The 18,639-nt window shown below is 47.2% G+C and overlaps 1 protein-coding gene across 1 annotated transcript; it reads right to left on the bottom strand.

The window, feature by feature from the left end:
- Positions 1-1,963: 1,963 nt before the first annotated feature.
- HSPB11 (heat shock protein family B (small) member 11) lies at positions 1,964-10,627 on the bottom strand. The gene is made up of 5 exons (XM_036757280.1): positions 10,457-10,627; positions 6,281-6,387; positions 4,187-4,255; positions 3,070-3,113; positions 1,964-2,169 (listed from the first exon to the last, which is right to left on the bottom strand). Exons 1-5 carry the CDS (start codon positions 10,552-10,554, stop codon positions 2,056-2,058), a joined length of 432 nt encoding a protein of 143 aa, XP_036613175.1. The 5' UTR covers positions 10,555-10,627; the 3' UTR covers positions 1,964-2,055.
- Between the last annotated feature and the right edge of the window lie 8,012 nt (positions 10,628-18,639).

Here is an 18,639-nt window from a genome sequence, read left to right as displayed (position 1 = left end):
CTTCTTCTCACCTTTCTTTCTTTCTTTCTTCCTGTTTTCCTTTCTCCTTTCCTTCCTTCCCTTCTTTCTTTTCCCCTTTTTCTTCTTCCTTCCTCTTCCTGTCTTTCTTTCTTCCTTTTTTTTCCTTTCTCCCTTCCCTCCTTTTTCTTCCTTCCTTTCTACTCTATTCCTACCTCCCTTACTGAAAATGAAAAAACAAAAAACACATCCGTTTTATTCACCATGACTTCTCTTCATGTGCCCTATGTCTAGAGTGATCTACTTGCTAGGCCCTGCATGTGACAATCCATCTGGCACCTCTGGGTCTTAATCTAGGCTGTCGCCTGCCTTCCTCACCTCTGCCTTAGAATTTCTAGCTTCCTTCAAAGCTCAGCTCAGAAAGACCCTTCTACATGAGGTCTTCCCTCATCTCCTCAGCTGCTGCCCCTGCTGCCCCTACCTCAGACTGCACTAAGACTTTTGGGATACCCTGTTAGCAGTAAGTCAGGGAGTCCATACTCATACAGAGTCAGCAGACATGATGGCAGAGAGCTGTTCACCCCTGCCACCTTCTTGGCACCCTCCCTGCCCTTTGCTCTAGGAACTATAATCAAATTACTGCTGCTCTTGCTTCTGGGAAGGTGTGAATGAACAGCAATATGGCACCATTCGCTATTTCTGTGACTTCTAGACCAAAATCCTCTCCATTATCCTTTACTCCCCCATATATGTTATCTTCTCCATTAGAACATAAGCTCCTTGTAAACTACTCCAGCCATTCTGGAGAATAATCTGGAATTACACCCAAAAGGTTATAAAACTATGCACACCCTTTGACCCAGCAATACCGCTACTAGGTCTGTACCCCAAAGAGATTTTTAAAAAAGGAAAAGGACCCACATGTACAAAAATATTTATAGCAGCTCTTTTTGTGGTGGCAAAGAATGGGAAACTGAGGGGATGCCCATCAATTGGGGAATGGCTGAACAAGTTGTAGTACATGATTGTGAAGGAATACTATTATATTCTAAGTAATGATTAAGGGGATGGTTACAGAGAAATCTGGGAAGACTTATGTGAACTGATGCAAAGTAGAACCAGGAGAACAGTGTACACAGTCATAGCAATATTGTAACATTATCAACTGTGAAAGACTTGGTAACTGACCAACACAATGACCCACAACTCCAGAGGACTCATGTCAAATGCTATGCACCTCTAGATAGAGAACAGGTAGACTCAAGAGTGAAGATGGAAGCATTTTTCCCTTTTTTTAAAAACATGGATAATGATGAAATATGTTTTGTGTGACTGTATGTGTATGATGGGCATCTATTTCTTGCCTTCTCAACGGGTGCAGGAGGGGCTGGAGGGAGAGAAGTTGGGACTCAAAAACAGAATTAAAACAAAAAAGAAAGTAAGCTCTTTGAGGGCAGGCATTGTCTCCTTTTGGTATTGGTAACCCCAACACTCATCACAGTGTATGGCACATAGGAAGTTCAATAAAAGCTTTTCATTCTTTCATTAGTTACACATATACATGTTGTTTTCGCCAATGGACCACAAGAGGCCAGAGGCAAGGGGCCTCTTAATGTTTTGTCTTTGAATGCTTAATGCTTAGCTCAGTGTTTGGCTAAGCCTGGGCTCAGTAAATTTTTGTTGAATCATTACAGATGAAGTCGCCAAGAGGCTGAGCTAAGGAAAAATTTCCCACATTAAGAACTATTGAAAAGTAGAAGACAACACATTCCCTGGAGGTTTTCAGAAGGTGGACGATGAATGACCCCTTTGGGCCGCGTTACAGAAGGAATTCCAGACCAGGCCAGCCTTGAGTTCCCAGGGGTGAGCTCTGGGGTCCCTTCAGACCTTCTGTGACCCCCCACGCCCACTCCAAGCCTTGCACTTGTGGGTAGAAACAAATGGCTGTTACAGGTGAGTCAGGCAGATGACAGAAGAGAGAATAAAAGCACCAGAGACACAGAAGTGAACCCAAACCTCTTTAATATGCTATGAGGACAACTGTGTATTTACACAAATGTTATTACAAAATCACACACAAACTGCTTTCAGGAATCCTCAGGTGAGGGATGAGACACTGATTCCTTCTATAGCAACTTTGTGCACAGATACAAAGTGATCGAAGGCTGATTTGATAATGAACCGCAAGTGAGTCGCGTAGCCGTCCCGGAACTATGGGAGAGAAAGAATCACTGGGAGTTGCCACAGTGGTAGACCTACTTGTCCAACGATCTGTTGACTAAAGATGGTGGCTGGGGATGGGCATAGTGCTGTCAGGCACCACAAACTTCCTGCCCATTTTAAAGATGCCCCTTTAAAGACCTTGCCTGCCAGGAGGCCATGGGCAGGGGTGCCCTGCTCAAGCACTCAATGTCAGCAGTAAACTGGTGACAGGGGCAGGCCACCCACACAGATCATTCGATCAGCATCTAATGCAAAGGGCAGAATATCGTTGAAGAGCGTGGTTATAAGGCAAGGACCATGATAAGGGAGACCCAGGTTCAAGTCCCAGCTGAAACTGACTAGCTGTGTGATCCTGGGTGAGTCACCCGAATTCTCTGGGCCTGCCTTACAGGGACATTGGGAAGAAAGCCCTACATAAGTGGGAATGATTAGGAAAACACAATGAGGCCACCAGAGAAACAATTTCCATCAGATGATGTCCTGTGAGACACACTGGCATCTTTTCTGGGTGGAGATGCCCAAGAACACACTGCCCTCCCCAGTCCAGGCACATTCCCTGAAGCATGATGGAAAATAAGCCCCATAAAGTAACTGCGGCAATACCAGGGAGGGACAGCTTTATGGAGCTTTAGGGTGCACAGACAGCAGTCCCTCTGAACCCCACGGGTCAGTTAGCCCCATTTTACAGATGAGGACACAAAGTAATTCATGCAGGGTCACACAGCTACCAAGTGCCAGGGATGGGGTTCCAGCCCAGGTTTCCCTAATCCCAAGAGCTGCACCCTCTGCACAGGGTTAGAACCTGCCAAGTCCCAGGAAGAGCTTCAGGTGGACTTCCCAAGGCCATGATGGGTGGCCTATAACTGGCTGGGGCACACAGTCACTTACCATAAACTCTTCCATCTGAAGCTGTCCCTCGGTGTGCACCAGGTCTACAAGAGACATTCAACAGCACAGAGTTAAGGCGCTTGCTGCCCCATACCCACAGCCAAGCGAGGTCATCAAGGTCAGGGACAAACTGCCCTTGGCAAGAGAAGGAGGCTACTGAACCTGGCAGGGTCTGCCCAAAGCCCAAGGCATGCCTACTTCTGTCTCCTTTGAGAACTGTGCCCTTCGGGCCAAAACCTGACTATCCCACCACCACAAAATGTCTCTATTGGCTCAAGCCAAAAGATAAAATCAAAGATGATCCCAGATGAAAAGGAAAGTTCAGTGGTGAGGACCCAAGTGCCCAGAGCTGCCAGAGCTGCCTTCCATCGTGCCCTTCCTGCTGACCACTAGACTGAGGGCCAAGCCTGGCTCCTCCGCAGGGGAAGTTTTGATATGGATTTTGAAAACTGCCTATGATCCTTTCTGATCTCTTTTCCTTAGAAGTGTTTTTAAATTTCACTTGGGTAATTTTAAAAGTTTAATCTGAGTGTGTTAATTCAATATATCAAATAGGTGGATTCCTACAAAAAAAAGCAAGCCCATTAAATATGCTTATGGGCTTATGGACTTATGGGCATTTCTAGAACAGGGGATGTCAGCTGGGAGGGGCCTGAGAACAGGGGATGTCAGAGCTGGGAAGGGCCTGAGAACAGGGGATGTCAGAGCTGGGAGGGGCCTGAGAACAGGGGATGTCAGAGCTGGGAGGGGCCTTAGAACCCAGAATGTTAGAGTGGGGCTAGTCCTTAGAACAGACTGTCAAAGCTGGCTCAGAGATAAGAGGGAGCTTAAATGCCAGAAGTGGCCCAGAATGCCAGAGTTAAGAAGGAACTTAGGACAGAGAATGTCCTTTGAGCCAAATGTTTGGGGCTGAAGGGGCCCTGGCTGTCACCCAGTCCAACGCCCTCCCTTTACAGATAAAGAGAAGACTAGAACCTGGGCCTACTGATTCTGAAATCTCTTTCAATCACACCAGGTAGGGTCTTGGGTCAGAAGGAACATGTCTTCAGCATTTTTCACCTGGGCTGGGAGTGCAAGGATATAAAGTCAGGGCTGATTCCTCAGGCAACGCACTCACCTCTTTCCACCCACCGTTCAAAGTCAACCGGTTCTTTGGCATTGCTCTTCTCAATCCTTATACTCCGCACTAATATCACCAAGAGACCAAGCATGCTGTCAATGGTTAGTCAGCTCACATGGCTCTCCCATCCCTCCACCAGCTGTGACAACCCGCACATCCTGAGCTGCCAGCCCTTGGAGCACCAGCAGCACTCCCGCTCCTGTGCCTAGGACATGCCTCTGGCATGACAGAACCTGCAGGTGCATTTGTGAGTGGAGGAGGTGACAGGTCCTCCTCCCTACTGCCCCGAGAATCCTCAGTAGCCAGGATTCCCTATTCCTTAAACAGGACGGCACCTTTACAGATAATAAAGAAGTCCTCCCCCCACCCCCAACAAGTGTTAAGTGGGCAGTGTAGGTACTTCTTCTGGTCTGGATCTGTGACTTCATCTGCCCAAGGTCCTTCCCTCTTAGTCTTAGGTTAAGTGACTTGTCCAGGGCCACACAGTCAGCACATATCAGAGGCAGGATCCTCACCATACTGCCTCTCCCAGAGAAGACCAAGGGAGGCCCAAAAGAGAAATGACTCTCCAGAAGTCACACAGCGAACAGGTGTCAGAGGATGTTCTCCCTGACTCCAAAGCACATGCTGCCTCTCTTGTTTATGAGGGTACTGATGGTACCGTGAGCTGAGGAAGGGAACCCGAGGCAGACCACAGGAGATGAGATATTGGGGAGAAGTTAGCAGGGAGGCCAAGAGGGATGGATGCCAGCTTGGCTTCAGGAGGTCCCCGGGGGTTTAGCTGGATGCAGGGGGTGCTAGGAAATGTCTAACAATCCACCCCGAGGCACTCCCTAAGAACATTTTTATCCATCACTTTCTTAAGCCCACACAATCAATAGAATACCGAATGGGGCCCTGGGGTGCTCCCTGGGGCACACCCTTGGTGGGAGGGGAGGCCCTGCTTCTGCCCCTTGGAGGGAGCAGCTGGCACTGGGTGGGAGCCCAGCCCAGGTGGGTGAGAGAGGGCAGCAGAGCAAGATCTAACAAGAGACTTGTGCCAACCTCTGGGGCCAGAAGAGGATCCGGGCCCTTCTAACTAGGAATTCTGGGCTCTCTGAATGTCTGCTCATTAAATAAATGCTAGTCTGAAAAACCCGAACTCAACGTGGGAGGAAGCTAAGGCCAAGGAAGCAGGCACTGCCTCAGTGGGGCCCAGGTGTGGCACTGGAGGAGGACACAGGTGAAGCCAGACTCTCCACAGCCCTGGGGCAGCTGCAAATCAAGGCTGTGGATGGAGTTGGAAGAGGCCCTTCTTGGGAGTCCTTCCCTTCCTCTTCCTTCCTCGACCCACCGGACCCTCACTCTCATCTCTTGGGAATCTCATTTACTCTTATCATGTCAATGACCCCTCAGGGGGAAGACTCTCTGAACTGCATCTAGGGACCAAATACCTGCCTTTCTCAGCCTACACGATCCGTCCCAGAAGCGACTCAACAGATTCTAAACTGCGCTTAGTATCTTTCACCCAAACCCGATCCACCTCCTGAAGTCCCTATCTCTCTCTGGGGCCCCACATTCATTCACTTGGGTTCCCATGGGAGGCAGTTTGGCCTGGAGGGCCAGAAACAACTGGAACAAGGGATGATCGGGGTCACAGCCTTTCCCCTCTGCCCCCACACATGCCCAAAGGAATTCCATGGATCCCCACAAGCATCCCTGCCTAGCTGCATTCCCTTCTGATGAGATCCACTTCTGGGCTCCCCATGAGAACATGAAGGTCAGAACACTCCAGAGTAAATGAGCAGGACTCTCTGCTTTAAACAGGAATTTGGTGCTGATGCCAAATGAATCCACAGCAAAATGCCATGGAATTCGGGCTCTGGCAAACTGATTCTGTACACTTTTCAATAAGGTCTCTTGCCAAACACCTCCCTGGAGTGGGCTGCATGGAACCTCTTGCATCGTGGAAGGTGCTTGGCTTTCTTGGTTGGGCAGAAGGCCTAACTGGGTTGGGAACCATTCAGTCATGCTCCTCCCTACCACCCCAGGCAGACAGGAAGCTTATCTCTGCCCCAGCCCAATGGACAGGGTGGGGGCCCTCTCCCTTACCAAAATAGCACTGGAGGGAGAGTCTTTCAATCTTCACGTGTTTGTGGAAACAAATAATGAACTCCTGGGGGAACATCCCCGTGGTGGTCCAGAACGTGGTTGAATTCCTGCAGATAAAAGAGAGTTGGGGTTTTTTTTTGTTGTTTTTATTGTTTTTTCAGAAACCAAGAGAAGCCAGAAACGTCTATTTATCCATTCTATGATTCAATTCCAATCGATCAAAGTAAAGACAAACCACAAAGTAACAGGACATATGACTGAGAAAGCGCTGCCCTGGGACAAAGGACTTTCATATCCATCGTGGGGAACATACTGGGGCTTCTTGGCCAGTGGAATGCCCAGGGAGGAAACTGCCTTCACCGATACAGATCACCCCTCCACCTTCTCTTCCACTTAAAGTCTTAGAGAGCTGCCTGGGCCACTGAGGACCTGAGTGACTGAGCGTAGTGGGGGCCGGGGAGAATCCTGCTCCCTACCCATTGCACTGCCCCTCAGGGGAGGTTTGCAGATTTTATTAGCCCCATTTAACAAGAAGCTGGAGCATGTGCAGCAGTCATACCTCAGTAAAACCATCTCCCAAGATGGGCTAACCCAGGCTGAGGGTAACTGACAGGGGACTCCCCTTCCCCAGCTGACTGGGTGGATGAGGACAATCTGTTCCAATGGCCATGAAGGCTGAAGCAGGTGTTTGGGGCACCTAGAGCTTGGACAAGCATCAAAGGTGCCAAGGTCACTCACAGCACCCCGAGCCATCTCCAGTCGTCCTGACTTTTGTCCTGCCACTGGACTCTGATGACTGAACAGAGTGAGGCTGAGGACTCTGTATGGCTCTGCCTCACTCCAATCCAGTTCACTCAAGATGGCCCCTGTGATGTCATTGGTCCTCTTCAGACCGAAGGACGAACAACAACCACAGCTGAGGATGAGCGAGGCAGAGTCACAAGGCCCAGACTAGAACCCAGCTCTCCCAGGGCTCTGTCCACGCCCTCCCCTTAGTTCATTTCCTTTAGTTGCCCTTTATGAGTTGTGAGGTAGGTCCCAAGAGCATCAATGAACCCTTCTAGTGCCGGCCCCCCAGTGGTCAGTCAGTCAGTGAACAAACAGTTATTAGGCCTCTACCACATGCCAGGCACAATGCTAAGCAGTAAGGACCTAGAGAAAGGAAACAACAGGGTCCTGCCCTCAAGGAGCTCACAATCCAATGGAGGAGACAAGATGCAAACAGAACCAGGTGCAAAGAAGGCATAAACAGGATACATTGGGGACAATAAACACTCATTTTGTGATTTGCACATCCCTCTCTGCCCCTAACCGCCACCACTGGGCCATTTGTGCAATGCTTTCATATGGGAGACCTCAAGGCCAGGGAGGCCTGGGTTCAAGCCCTGACCCTAACACATGCTGACTGTGATGCTGGTAAAGTCCTAACTTTTTCAGTGACCCAGGAAGTTCTCTGAGACTGATACGCTTTGGTGGAAGGAGGTTCCTCACCAGATCCTGTACCAAGGAAGCCTCTCGCCAGGCTGCCTACCCATGGGTCCCCACCCTGATACTGGAGCTCCGGACTTGGCCTCGGCCTGAACCCGGCTGCCTCTCTAGACACTCGGCCAGGCCCCATCTCAAACACAGACCCATCAAAGGCATTTCATGCAAATGAATGCCCCAAGGCATCTCTCCTGAGTCGATTGGCAACGACTTCCTTACTGTGAGCTCTTGGAAGGCAGGGACCAATGGGGGTTTTTTGCCTCCTTTTGTACCATAAGTGCTTGGCACAGTGTCCAGCACACAGTAGGTGCTTAATAAATGCATGATTACTCACTGTTCAGAAGTTTTAACATTTCTATATAGCTCTAGTTAACCTTTACATAGCACTTCCTATGTGCCAGGCACTGTGCTAAATGCTCCACAGTCATTAACTCACTTATCCTTCTAACAACCCTGGGAGGGAGGTGCTATTTTACAGATGGGGAAACCGAGGCAAGGTTATGTGACTAGCCCAGGGTCACACAGCTTGTAACTGTCCAAAGCCATGTCTGAACCTGGGTCTTCCTGATGACAGGCCCTGCACTTTACTCACTGTGCCACTAACTGGGAGGGTCTACGTTGCCCTTTGCAATCACTTCTACCCCTTATTAGGTCATAAATATTTTCTTCTCCATGCCCTCCCCTTTGCCTCTGGTTTTTGACATTAAGATTTTCATTCATTTGGAATTTATGTGGTATTAGGTGTAAGAGGCTAATCTAAACCAATTTTTTGCCAACTGCTTTCTAGGTTTCCCAGAAGTTTGTGTTCCTGGTTTTTACCAAATACCTGTTACAGGAACTTATTTTCTCAATTGTGGTTATCTAGTTTACTCCACTGATCTATTTTTCTGTTTTTCAAACCTAGTAACAGATGGTTTTTAGTAATTATTGCTCTGGGGTCAAGTTGGAAATCCCATAGATTGAAACCTCCCATCCTTCCTATTTTTTAAATTGGATCTCATGATTCTCTGGGCCTTTTATTCAAACGAATTTTGTATTATTTTGTTTCATTCTATAACATATATTTTGAGTAATCTAGTTAGCATTAGCACTAAATTCAGAGATTAATTTGGGTACTGTAATGATTTTTACTATATTGATATTGCTGAAACATAGACACTGGATCTTTAATTACTTAGGTCTTGTTTGTAGGATCATAGGGTATAGATACACAGCTGCAAGGGATTTCGGAGGCCAACAAGTCCAAACCCCTCATTAGAAAGACAAAGAAACTGAAGATCAGAGAAGTTAAGGGGCTTGTCCAGGGTTGCACAGCTAGTCAGTGGAGTCTGAACCTAGATCTCATTGACTTCGAGTCGAGGAGACCTTTGGAAGTGCCGTGTTATTTTGTTGTTAGGGTTCAGTCGTTTTTTTCAATCCTGTCTGACTCTTTGTGACCCTATTTGGGGTTTTCTTAGAAAAGACAGTGGAGTGGTTTGTCATGCCTTCTCCAGCTCATTTTACAGATAAGGAAAGTGAGGTAGAATTAAGTGACTTGCCCAGGGTCATACAGCCAGATTTGAACTCAGTCTTCTTGTCTCCAGGCCCAACACTCTATCCACTGTGCTACCTTGCTGGCCACCTAACTGCTTCTTCCTTTTTTTTTTTTAAATAAATAGCAAATTACAAAAGTGTTAGACTGCATGAACCAGAAGTTGCCATTATCCTTTTATGCTGCTCTACTTAACTGTTTTCAGGGAGACTATTCTAATTGTGGTTTATGGGTCATTTTTTTTGGCTTTGTCAAATAAAAATTTAGCAATTAAAACAGGAGAGAGTTACCCTTGATGAGTTCAATCCACCAGACCCAGAACCACATTCAATGAACTAAGAGAATGTGGGCTTGTGAGAGCTGAGTCCCCATCAGTGATCTCAGAAAGAGTGAGGAGAACGTTCAGGAGGCCAGGGGCTGGAGAAGGACCAACAGCCCAATCTTCAAAAAAAGAGAGATGCCAAAGGAGTCCATCCACTAGGAGCCAAAGAACCTGACTGTGCTTCCCGGCAAAGTTCAGAGGATGTTATTTACCAGATGGCTTGTGAATATCTAGAAAAGGGGGCTACTTCTTTGTGGAGACATTGTTTCCTTCCAGTAGACAGTAAGCTTCCTGAGGGTGTGAGCCATTTCACCTTTGTCTTTGTATTCCTAGCACCTAGAACAGTGCCTGGCATGCAGCAGGGGCTTAATAAATGCTTGCTGAATGTATGACTGAGTGAGTGAGCAGTGACCACTTAAGTGCCATCTGGCTTCATCAAGAACAGGGCCCTCCTTCCCACCTCCCATCTGGGGCCCAGGTTCAGCATAGGGGCTCCAGGAAAGGCCTGGGGCGCCTGCCTGGGGATGGGCCCCGGCCAGCGCCCCTGGCTAAAAGTCACATAAGAGCACAGTCTGGGTTGTCATGTTGGTCCCAGTCCAGCAGATGGGGAGATCCCTGAGAGTATCCCTTCATTATACCAGAATAATCCCATTTCCTTGCTCCACGGGGCATCAGTTTCCCCGTCTGTCCATGGGCCTTGGCGGCGTCCCTGGCTCCAGAACTGTGGGCTTGCGGGGCCCAGCCCGGCCTCAGTTTCCCGCCCCGTCCATGGGGCCCCGGCCTCCCTCCCTGCCCAGGCCTCGGTCTGTCCTCCCGGGGGCGGCACCCTGGGCCTCACCCATCAATAATGTTCTCGGGCGGGTACTTCTCGTCGCTGGACGTGGCCAAGATGACCTCGGTGCCCTCGGAGGCCAGGCACAGATCTACCACACGCATGGCGGAGCCAGGGGGAGGGGGGCTGCTGGTGCGGGAGTGGGGCAGTCGCCCGGCAACCAAGGGGCGGCGCCAGAGCGAGGCCAGCGGGAAGGGAGGGCGGAGACGCGTTGCCTGGCAACTGGAGGCGGTGCCAGAACCTGGAAGGCGGAGCAGGGGGCGTTGCCCAACAACCGGGAGGCCCTCAGCCCAAAGCGGGAGGAGAGGCGTTACCTAGCGACCGGGGGAAGGACTGCCCTGAGAACCAGTAGAGGGGCTGGAGCCACAGCGAAGGGATTCCGGCCGTACCCCGATCCGTCCGCAGCAGCGTTCCGCCTCCTGACTGGACCGTGGGATTGAACCCCACCAGGTTCTTTTTTACTTCACTTGCTGATCTCATCAGCTCTCACGAATTTAATCACCATCTATGCTAATGATTGTCATATCTACCTCTCGGCCTACCTTCAGTCTCGTATCTCCAACTGCCTTTCTAACGTCTTGCACTGGATGTCCGATAGACATCTTAAACTCAACATGTCCTAAACGGAGCTCGTTATGTTTCTCCCCCCGCCCCACCGCCTACCCTGCCTTTAAACTCCCTATTACAGCAGAGACCACACCATCCTTCCAGTTTCCCACTTACACAACCTAGGTGTCAGTCGGGACTCCTCCCTCTCACCCCCCCTTCCCCCCGCCCACAAGCTGTTGCCAAGACCTTTCCGTTTCTCTCGGCGATTTCACCTGTGCACCATGTCTTGTCACGTTCACCTTTGCAATATCTCTTGATGCTTTCGCCTGTGCAGCATCTCTTCAGAATGCTCCCTTTTCTCTGATACTGCCCCACTCTGGTGCAGGCCCCCATCGTTTCACACCTGGATATTGCAGTTCCTGCTAGTGGGTCTGCCTGCCTCACGTCTCTCCCTTCACTCCATCCTTCACTCATTTATCAAAGTGACCTCCCTAAAGTTTAGGTCTAGCTATGTCACCATCTCCTGTTCAGTAAACTCCATTGGCTCCCTATCACCTCCAGGATAAAACTTAAAATCCTATATTTGGCATTCAAAGCCCTACCCTTCCAATCTTCTTTTCACCTTACTACCCTCTACATACTGTGCAATTCAGTGACAGTGGCCTCCTGGGTGTTCCACAAACAGGACCCTCCATCTCTCAGCTTCAGGTATTTTCCCTGGCTGTTGCTCATGCCTGGAATGCTTACCGTCCTCATCTCTGCCTCCTGGCTCCCACTGGCTTCCTTCAATCTCAGCTAAAGTCTTCCACCTTTAACAAGAAGCCTTTCCCAGAGATTACCCCCAATTTATCCTGTCTGTATCTTGTTTGTACATAGTTGTTTGCATGTCTCTACTAGACTGTGAGCTCTTTGAGAATAAGGACTGTCTTTGCTTCTCTTTATATCCCCAGCCCTTAATATATGACCTTGTCCACAGGTGCTTGCTTATTAAATATTTGTTGGTGACTTAACTTGACTCAGAGTTATTGATGTAACCCCACATCACAATAGCCAGAGATGGAGATATTTCCCCAGAATCCATCAGCATTAATACTGTCATACTGGGGTATAGTAGGAGAGTTTTCATGAAGAATTTAAGGAGAAAGAGGACAGAAGAGAAATGGGTCCTTCTTGGGACCATGCGGTCAGGACATTCTACTCACCACTGCCCACCTCAGAGAAAGGGACTGAGAGTAGTAGTTCCAAATGCTTTGCTGTGACTGAGGTTATGGATATGTGATGAGCTGATCATACAAGGTTAGATGAATTGCCCAGCTCTCCTGGAGAGACATTATACCTTCTCCTTTAATTCTAAGTTGGAGATATAAGCAATTGCCTCGATTTCTCCCCATGAGGAGGAGAAAAGCTTGTAGTCTTCGAATGCCCTCAAACTGCTCCTTTTCTCCCCCTCATCTTTGTATAATTACTGTTTATTCCCATTATTGTAATATTCCCATTAAGTGTTATGTATTTAATTCAGGGGTTTTCCAGAGTTTGTTCATATCAATCAACACTTAAATTTTCACTGTGAGCATTTACATTTCAGAAATCAGCAAATCAGGGCTTGACTGATTGTTTTATTGCTTGTCTAGACAAGAATATGATGGAGAGAATGTTAATAAGCAGATTTGACTTGAAAGTGTGTTGAGTGCACAGTTTTTTCTTCCAGAGTCTTCTCTCTTGCCCCTCACTCAGCACTTTCACTCATCCAACTCAGGGAGGAGTCATAAAGTGGAACCTCCTGGTCCCAGGTAACCATGGGAGAGCTCAGTAGCCTGCTTCTCTCAGAGTCCTTCACTTTGCATCTGCTGCCCTGCCTGGTTTCAGCCCCTTCCAGGACAACAGCACTTCTAAACTCACCACCTCGTGGCTGACTCAAGCGTGGCGTACCAAACTCTCCCCAATGCTTTCCTTTATATAGGGCAGGTAATGGACTTCAGCTCTCACCACTTTGCATCTGCTGCCCTGCCTCCACAGAACTCAACTCCACTGAACAAGATGCCATAGGGCAGAGACAGGGAACCACTCAGAGTTTCCCATGTCATACATACTAAAATACCAAGACCTTTTTAGCAATGGGTTAGCACTTCCAATCCATTAAACATTGTTTATGTGGCTACTATGTGCCAGACACTGCGCTAAACACTGGGGATACAATTCATAAAGACAGTTCCTGGGGCAGTGAGTAGAGCACTGGCCCCGGAATCAGGAGGACCTGAGTTCAAATCCAGCCTCAGACACTTGACACACTTACTAGCTGTGTGATCTTGGCAAGTCACTTAACCCCAATTGCCCTGCCTTCCCCCCTACAAAAAAAAAAGATAGTCCCTGCCCTCAAGGAACCTAAAACTTAAAGGGGTAGACAACACAGAAAAAGAGACAAGAAAGAGAGGCGATGAGACACCAGGAGGTCAAACGGGAAAGGGTAGCCACAAAGTGGGGTCATCTGGAGGACCCAGGTCTCAGTGAATGCCAGAGATGGAAAGAGTGAGAAAAGAAGAGGTTTAAGATGAAAGGAAGTTTGCTAATTATGGAGCAGGAATTCCAGACGGCACAGTGGAGGCTGTGAACAGATGTGGAGTGGGACTTTGAGGGTTCAGAATCATTGTGATGGGAAGAGTATAAGGGGTGATGCCTATGCTAACCATTGAGGAATGAGTTCAAGGTGTGTCAGGAGAGGGAAGCAGGTGATTAGACATTTCCAGGTCTGCCCTCGAGACCCAGCCTCATGGCAGGTGGCAATGTTGCATCCTGTGGAGAACTTCGAAGGCCCTACCTCGTAGCTGGACAGAGCTGGAGAAGGTATGGGAGTTTGGGCAGGAAGCAGAGGTGGCTGGTCTACTGCTGGAGAATGCCCTGCACAGTGGGAGGTGGCACACTTGGCTGGGCCACCTGCACCTGGTTCTGGTGATGGCCTTGAGGCATTTTATTCTGTGTGAACAGGAATAAAATGACCTGTCATGTTATGCATTCAGTACTTTTTTTTAAACTCCCTTTTTGGGAAACCTTAGATGTGAGCCACAACCTAATTTGCCTCTGGGGTGCAAGGGTGGGGTTTAATGAGTCAATAGGGATGAGAAAAAGGGCCCTAATCCATTATCATTAGGGGCCAAGTTCCCCTAAGATTGATCTTGGTGCAGACAGGAAGCCTGGGTCCAAAACAAGAGGGCCCCTTAGTGCAGAAGGGAGTATATCAGCATCCTAGGCCCTTGGGTCCGTCATTGGTTCCACAATGCTAGACTTCTATGTGATTGGGTTGTTTCCCTTGTCAGAGTGATGTTAGCAACTTGAGAGCAAGTTTTTATTTTTATTTTGCTTTTATTTTTATTTTTGTATCCTCAGTATTTAAAGCATACAATAGTCACTCAATAAATGCTTGCTGTTTAATTGATTGAATTCTATTGAAGGATGGAGGTTTCTACATTGGGAATTCCCTATGAAATCATAGGTCCAGAGTAAAAAGAAAAATCTACTTGAAGTTCCAGTTTGCCAAGATGTCTGGATCCCATGTCAGCCAATATATTAGTTAATCTCTCCTAGCTTTGTGTCATCTGCTAACTTGGTAAATATGCTGTACAGGTCATCAATAAAAAAATAGTAAAAGCCAACTATAGATTCCTGGGGCACTCCACTAGAGACTTCTTTTTAACAACCATTAATAACTCCTCTTTAGTAGGTATGACTAATCAGGTCTTTTGTGGTATTATATAACACAGTAATGGACTTGGAGTCTGAAAGAACTGGGTTTGAATCTGGCCTCAGGCACTGCCTAGCTCTACATCCATGAGCAAGTCTTTTAACCTCTCAGCTTCTTTATAAAATGGGGATAATCATTCTAGTGGGGCCTATCTCAGAGGGTTGTTAAGTGAGAAAATGTGTGTAAAATGTTTGGTAAACTTTAAATTGCTATATACATCTGAGGTATTATCACTAATATCATCTAGCTTACATTTCTTCATCTTTTCCACAATATGGTATGAAACGCTTTTGTCAATTGCTTCGCCAAAATCTAAATAAATGTATCTGAGGCAGCTAGGTGGCTCAGTGGATAGAACATTGCGTCTGCAGTCAGGAAGACCGGAGTTCAAATCAGGCCTCAGACACTCATTAGCTGTGTGACCTTGGGCAAGTCACTTAACTCTGCCTTTCTTCATCTATACAATGAGCTGGAGAAGGAAATGTCAAACCACTCCAGTATCTTTGCCAAGAAAACCCCAAATGGGGTCACAGAGAGTCAGTCACAACGGAACAAGTAAATGTATCCCTATTAGAGCAGTCAATTTTTTAAAAATAACTTATTATTAACTTAAGCATTTCAATATATTAAAAAAACAAAAAAGGGGACTGCATATAAAAATCTGAATTTCTGTTATGAAGTTTTAAAGGTGTCTATATAGTTACTAATTAAGTTTATTAACCCTGTCCAGAAGCCAAATGAGGTTAATAGGGCATGACCTGTTCTTGACAAAGTTGGGCTTTGTGACCACCATTTCCTTTTCTAGACATTTACAAACATTTTTAATGTTCCTCTCTTCCTTTGCCCTCACTGATACAGAACTAGTGGGATCTAGACCCTGCCTCTGTAGCCTGTCTCTGCAGCATGAGGCTATCAGCTGCTTTGGTGAAATTGACTGTGATTGGTCAGGTCACCTGCCCCAAGGAAATAAGGGGAGTCACCGTGACCTAATCTTGAGGGTCTTAGCACTAGCTTCCCCTTTAGAGTGCCTGCTCCAATGCTGGCCAGAATTACAAGGGAATCCTGGAGACGCACACAGGCTTCCCTCTCTGGAACATAGGGAGGGTATCTGCTCTTCTCCAGTCCAGTCTGCTTTCCTCTAGTCTTCCAAAGATTATCTGCAGCAGCAACAGCAGAGGTTTAAGAAGCCCTGATCTAGACCAGGACTTCTTGAACTTTCTCCCCTCAACCCCCTTCAGCACTGCTTAAACCTCTTGAACCCATTTTAAGAAGCGCTGGAGTTAGCCCAAGGCTGGGAGTGGTCTGGTATAGAGCTATTTTCTCTGTCCAAGGGTGATGTGATTAATGATGGGTGACATCAGCTCCTCATTGGAAGGGCATATAAACTCTGAGCCCCCCACCATGAGTGTCTTTGGCCTAAGACAGTCGGCCAAATGACCACCCTTTTATTAATAACCTGGTGGCCTTATTAGTAAAATGATTAAATTTTTGAGAAACTATGCCTCGAACCTTTTTAATAGTCACAGGAGGTTGATGATGTTGATGGATAATGTTTTTAACTGTTGTCTCCCAGCTAAGGCAGGTAAGGCAAGGCAGGGAGTGTCTTTATATTCCCCTCAGTGACTGGCGATGGTCGCAGTGCTTTGCTCTTAAAAAATGAATGCAATAGCATCTACGGGGCAATCTGCTGTGCCAGGGACCTTGAATACCAGGCTATGGGGTAACGACCTCATCCCAAGGCAATGGGGAGACATAAAAAGCTTCTGACCTAGAGGGGTGAAGTGTGCAAACTTAATCCGGCCATAGCGTTGTAGGATGAATTGGAGAGGCAGAGACTAGAAGCTGGAAGACCAGATAGGAGACGGTAGCAGTAGATCAGGTCTGAGGTGATGAGGACCTGGACCTGGGGGGAGAAGGATGTCAGAAATGAGAAGGAGAAGAAGGAAAACAGCTCCACTCACGCCCTCATGATGGAATGTTTCATACTGTTGTCATTTCTGCTTGTGTCATAGGCCCAGGCTAGACTCGAACCTCCACAGCTGAAGGAAGAGGACCCTGACATCAGGAAGATGAAGCCAAGACTTGGAAGGGAATTGGATTTAAGTGAGGGAGGGCCTCACTTTCTTCTCTGGAGCCACCTGTGTCCAGTGGCCAGATATAGACCAGGATGACAGGAGGTGGCCCCTGTATACAGTAGGGATGTAATGTTTGTCAGATAAAGGAGCGGATGCTATTAAATGAAGGCAATGATGACTCTCGGGTTCCACTCTTGTCCTCTGCTATTTAATTTTTAGGTTTTTCCTATGTTGACTATCATCCCCATGCCCTCCTATTTCACACTTTGCTCTTATTCACCACACCTTCTTACCCACTCCAAATTCTCTGAATATTTTGTAGAATTGTTACATGAATCCATGAACTGGATTATTGGCCAGGCTTAATTAGGTTTTAGAAAGGATATTTTACTAAGCAGGTACAGCAAGAACACTTGTTACAGAAAGCGTCCCCCAACTAGAAATGTACTTTCCCTCTTGTAGCAGCTGCTGTGGGGGTGAAAAACTAACGCAAGCTCAACAACAAGAACGCCGCCAGCACAGGTTGTTTTGATCTTCTTTACTAAGGAAAGTAACGTGAGGGGGTTAACAATCTTATTTCAACCCAACATACAGGGGAAAAACCAGCACCCTGAACTTCAGAGCAAATACAAACAAATTACAAAGATACATTATAAACAGACCAAATACATTTTGTGGTTACCAAGAAGGCATCAACATCTGTGTTCACGAGCTGGAGGGCTCTAAACTACAGCTGCCCAGAGTCTCCACATCAACACTCCTCCGAGAGTGAGAGCCCCCAGGAAATAGCTCTGTTCTCTCTTTTTATACACCATCATCAAACATCATCTGTGCAACCAGAACTTAGGCACATATTATTAGCTCTGGTCTTAGCAACTCCCCTTAGAGCCCTGAGGGCTTCATGCGCACATAGGCTTAGCACCTAGTAGATAGGAGTTTGGGCCTGGGGCTCTGTGTCTAGTAAAGCTTAATGAAAGACACTTAATTAATTTAACATTCTAAAACAGTAAAAAAAAAAAAGTCCCAACTTAATTGCCAACACACCTTTGCATACACAAAATCCTTGGGGAGAGTGGGTTCAAACCTAGAGAACATATTTAGCCAAAGTGTGAACTCGAAGCTCTTGGAAATCCTTTTCTCCTTTTGTGGAGTCTTCACAGGGGAGCTCCCCTCTGGGAACTCTGCTGGGCTCTGAGGCTTGGTGACCTCGTGGAGCCCTTTCCTCAATGTGTCCGGTTTGTCCTACCTGTCTCAGCTCTCCATGCAGGTGCTGACTTCAGGTCCACTGCTATCATCTCTTAGGAGAACTCCAAAGCTTTTAGGGTTCTCAAGAACATTAACTAGTCAAGAGGAAAGGAAAGGAGAGAAACTCCATCCTCTCTCCCTCAAGACAGTTTCTTTTCAGGAGTCCTTCACCTCTGGATTCAACCACCACTCAATTGACTTGCTGCTGGAATCTGAGATTCTGAACTGGCTGGTAGTTAGATGTAGAGCCAGATGATTCAAAGTCCTTTTGATCCTTTTAAAAGAATTAAATAATTATTCATAGCTAGTTTACTTTTGAATGATTGCTTCTCTGAGCTTCCTATGGTTCTATTAATTGGGGAGGGGAGGGTGACAACAGTTATAGGTTTCAAGCTGAAGGGACCTTAGAGATCTTCTAATCCACTCTCTCACCTTTTTCAGATGAGGTACCAAGGTTCAAAGAGGTTTAGCTATTAAGGTCACAAGGCTGTCAGCAGAACCAGCATTGGCCTATCAGGTCCTCTGATTTAAAATCCAAGACTCTAATATACCAGGATACCTTTTGGTAACAAACAAATATTCAT

The sequence above is a fragment of the Trichosurus vulpecula genome, chromosome 4, assembly GCF_011100635.1.
Source record: "Trichosurus vulpecula isolate mTriVul1 chromosome 4, mTriVul1.pri, whole genome shotgun sequence".
Taxonomy (NCBI): Eukaryota; Metazoa; Chordata; class Mammalia; order Diprotodontia; family Phalangeridae; genus Trichosurus; species Trichosurus vulpecula.
Note: the sequence above shows the minus strand (reverse complement) of the source record. Positions and strands in the feature narration are given on the sequence as shown.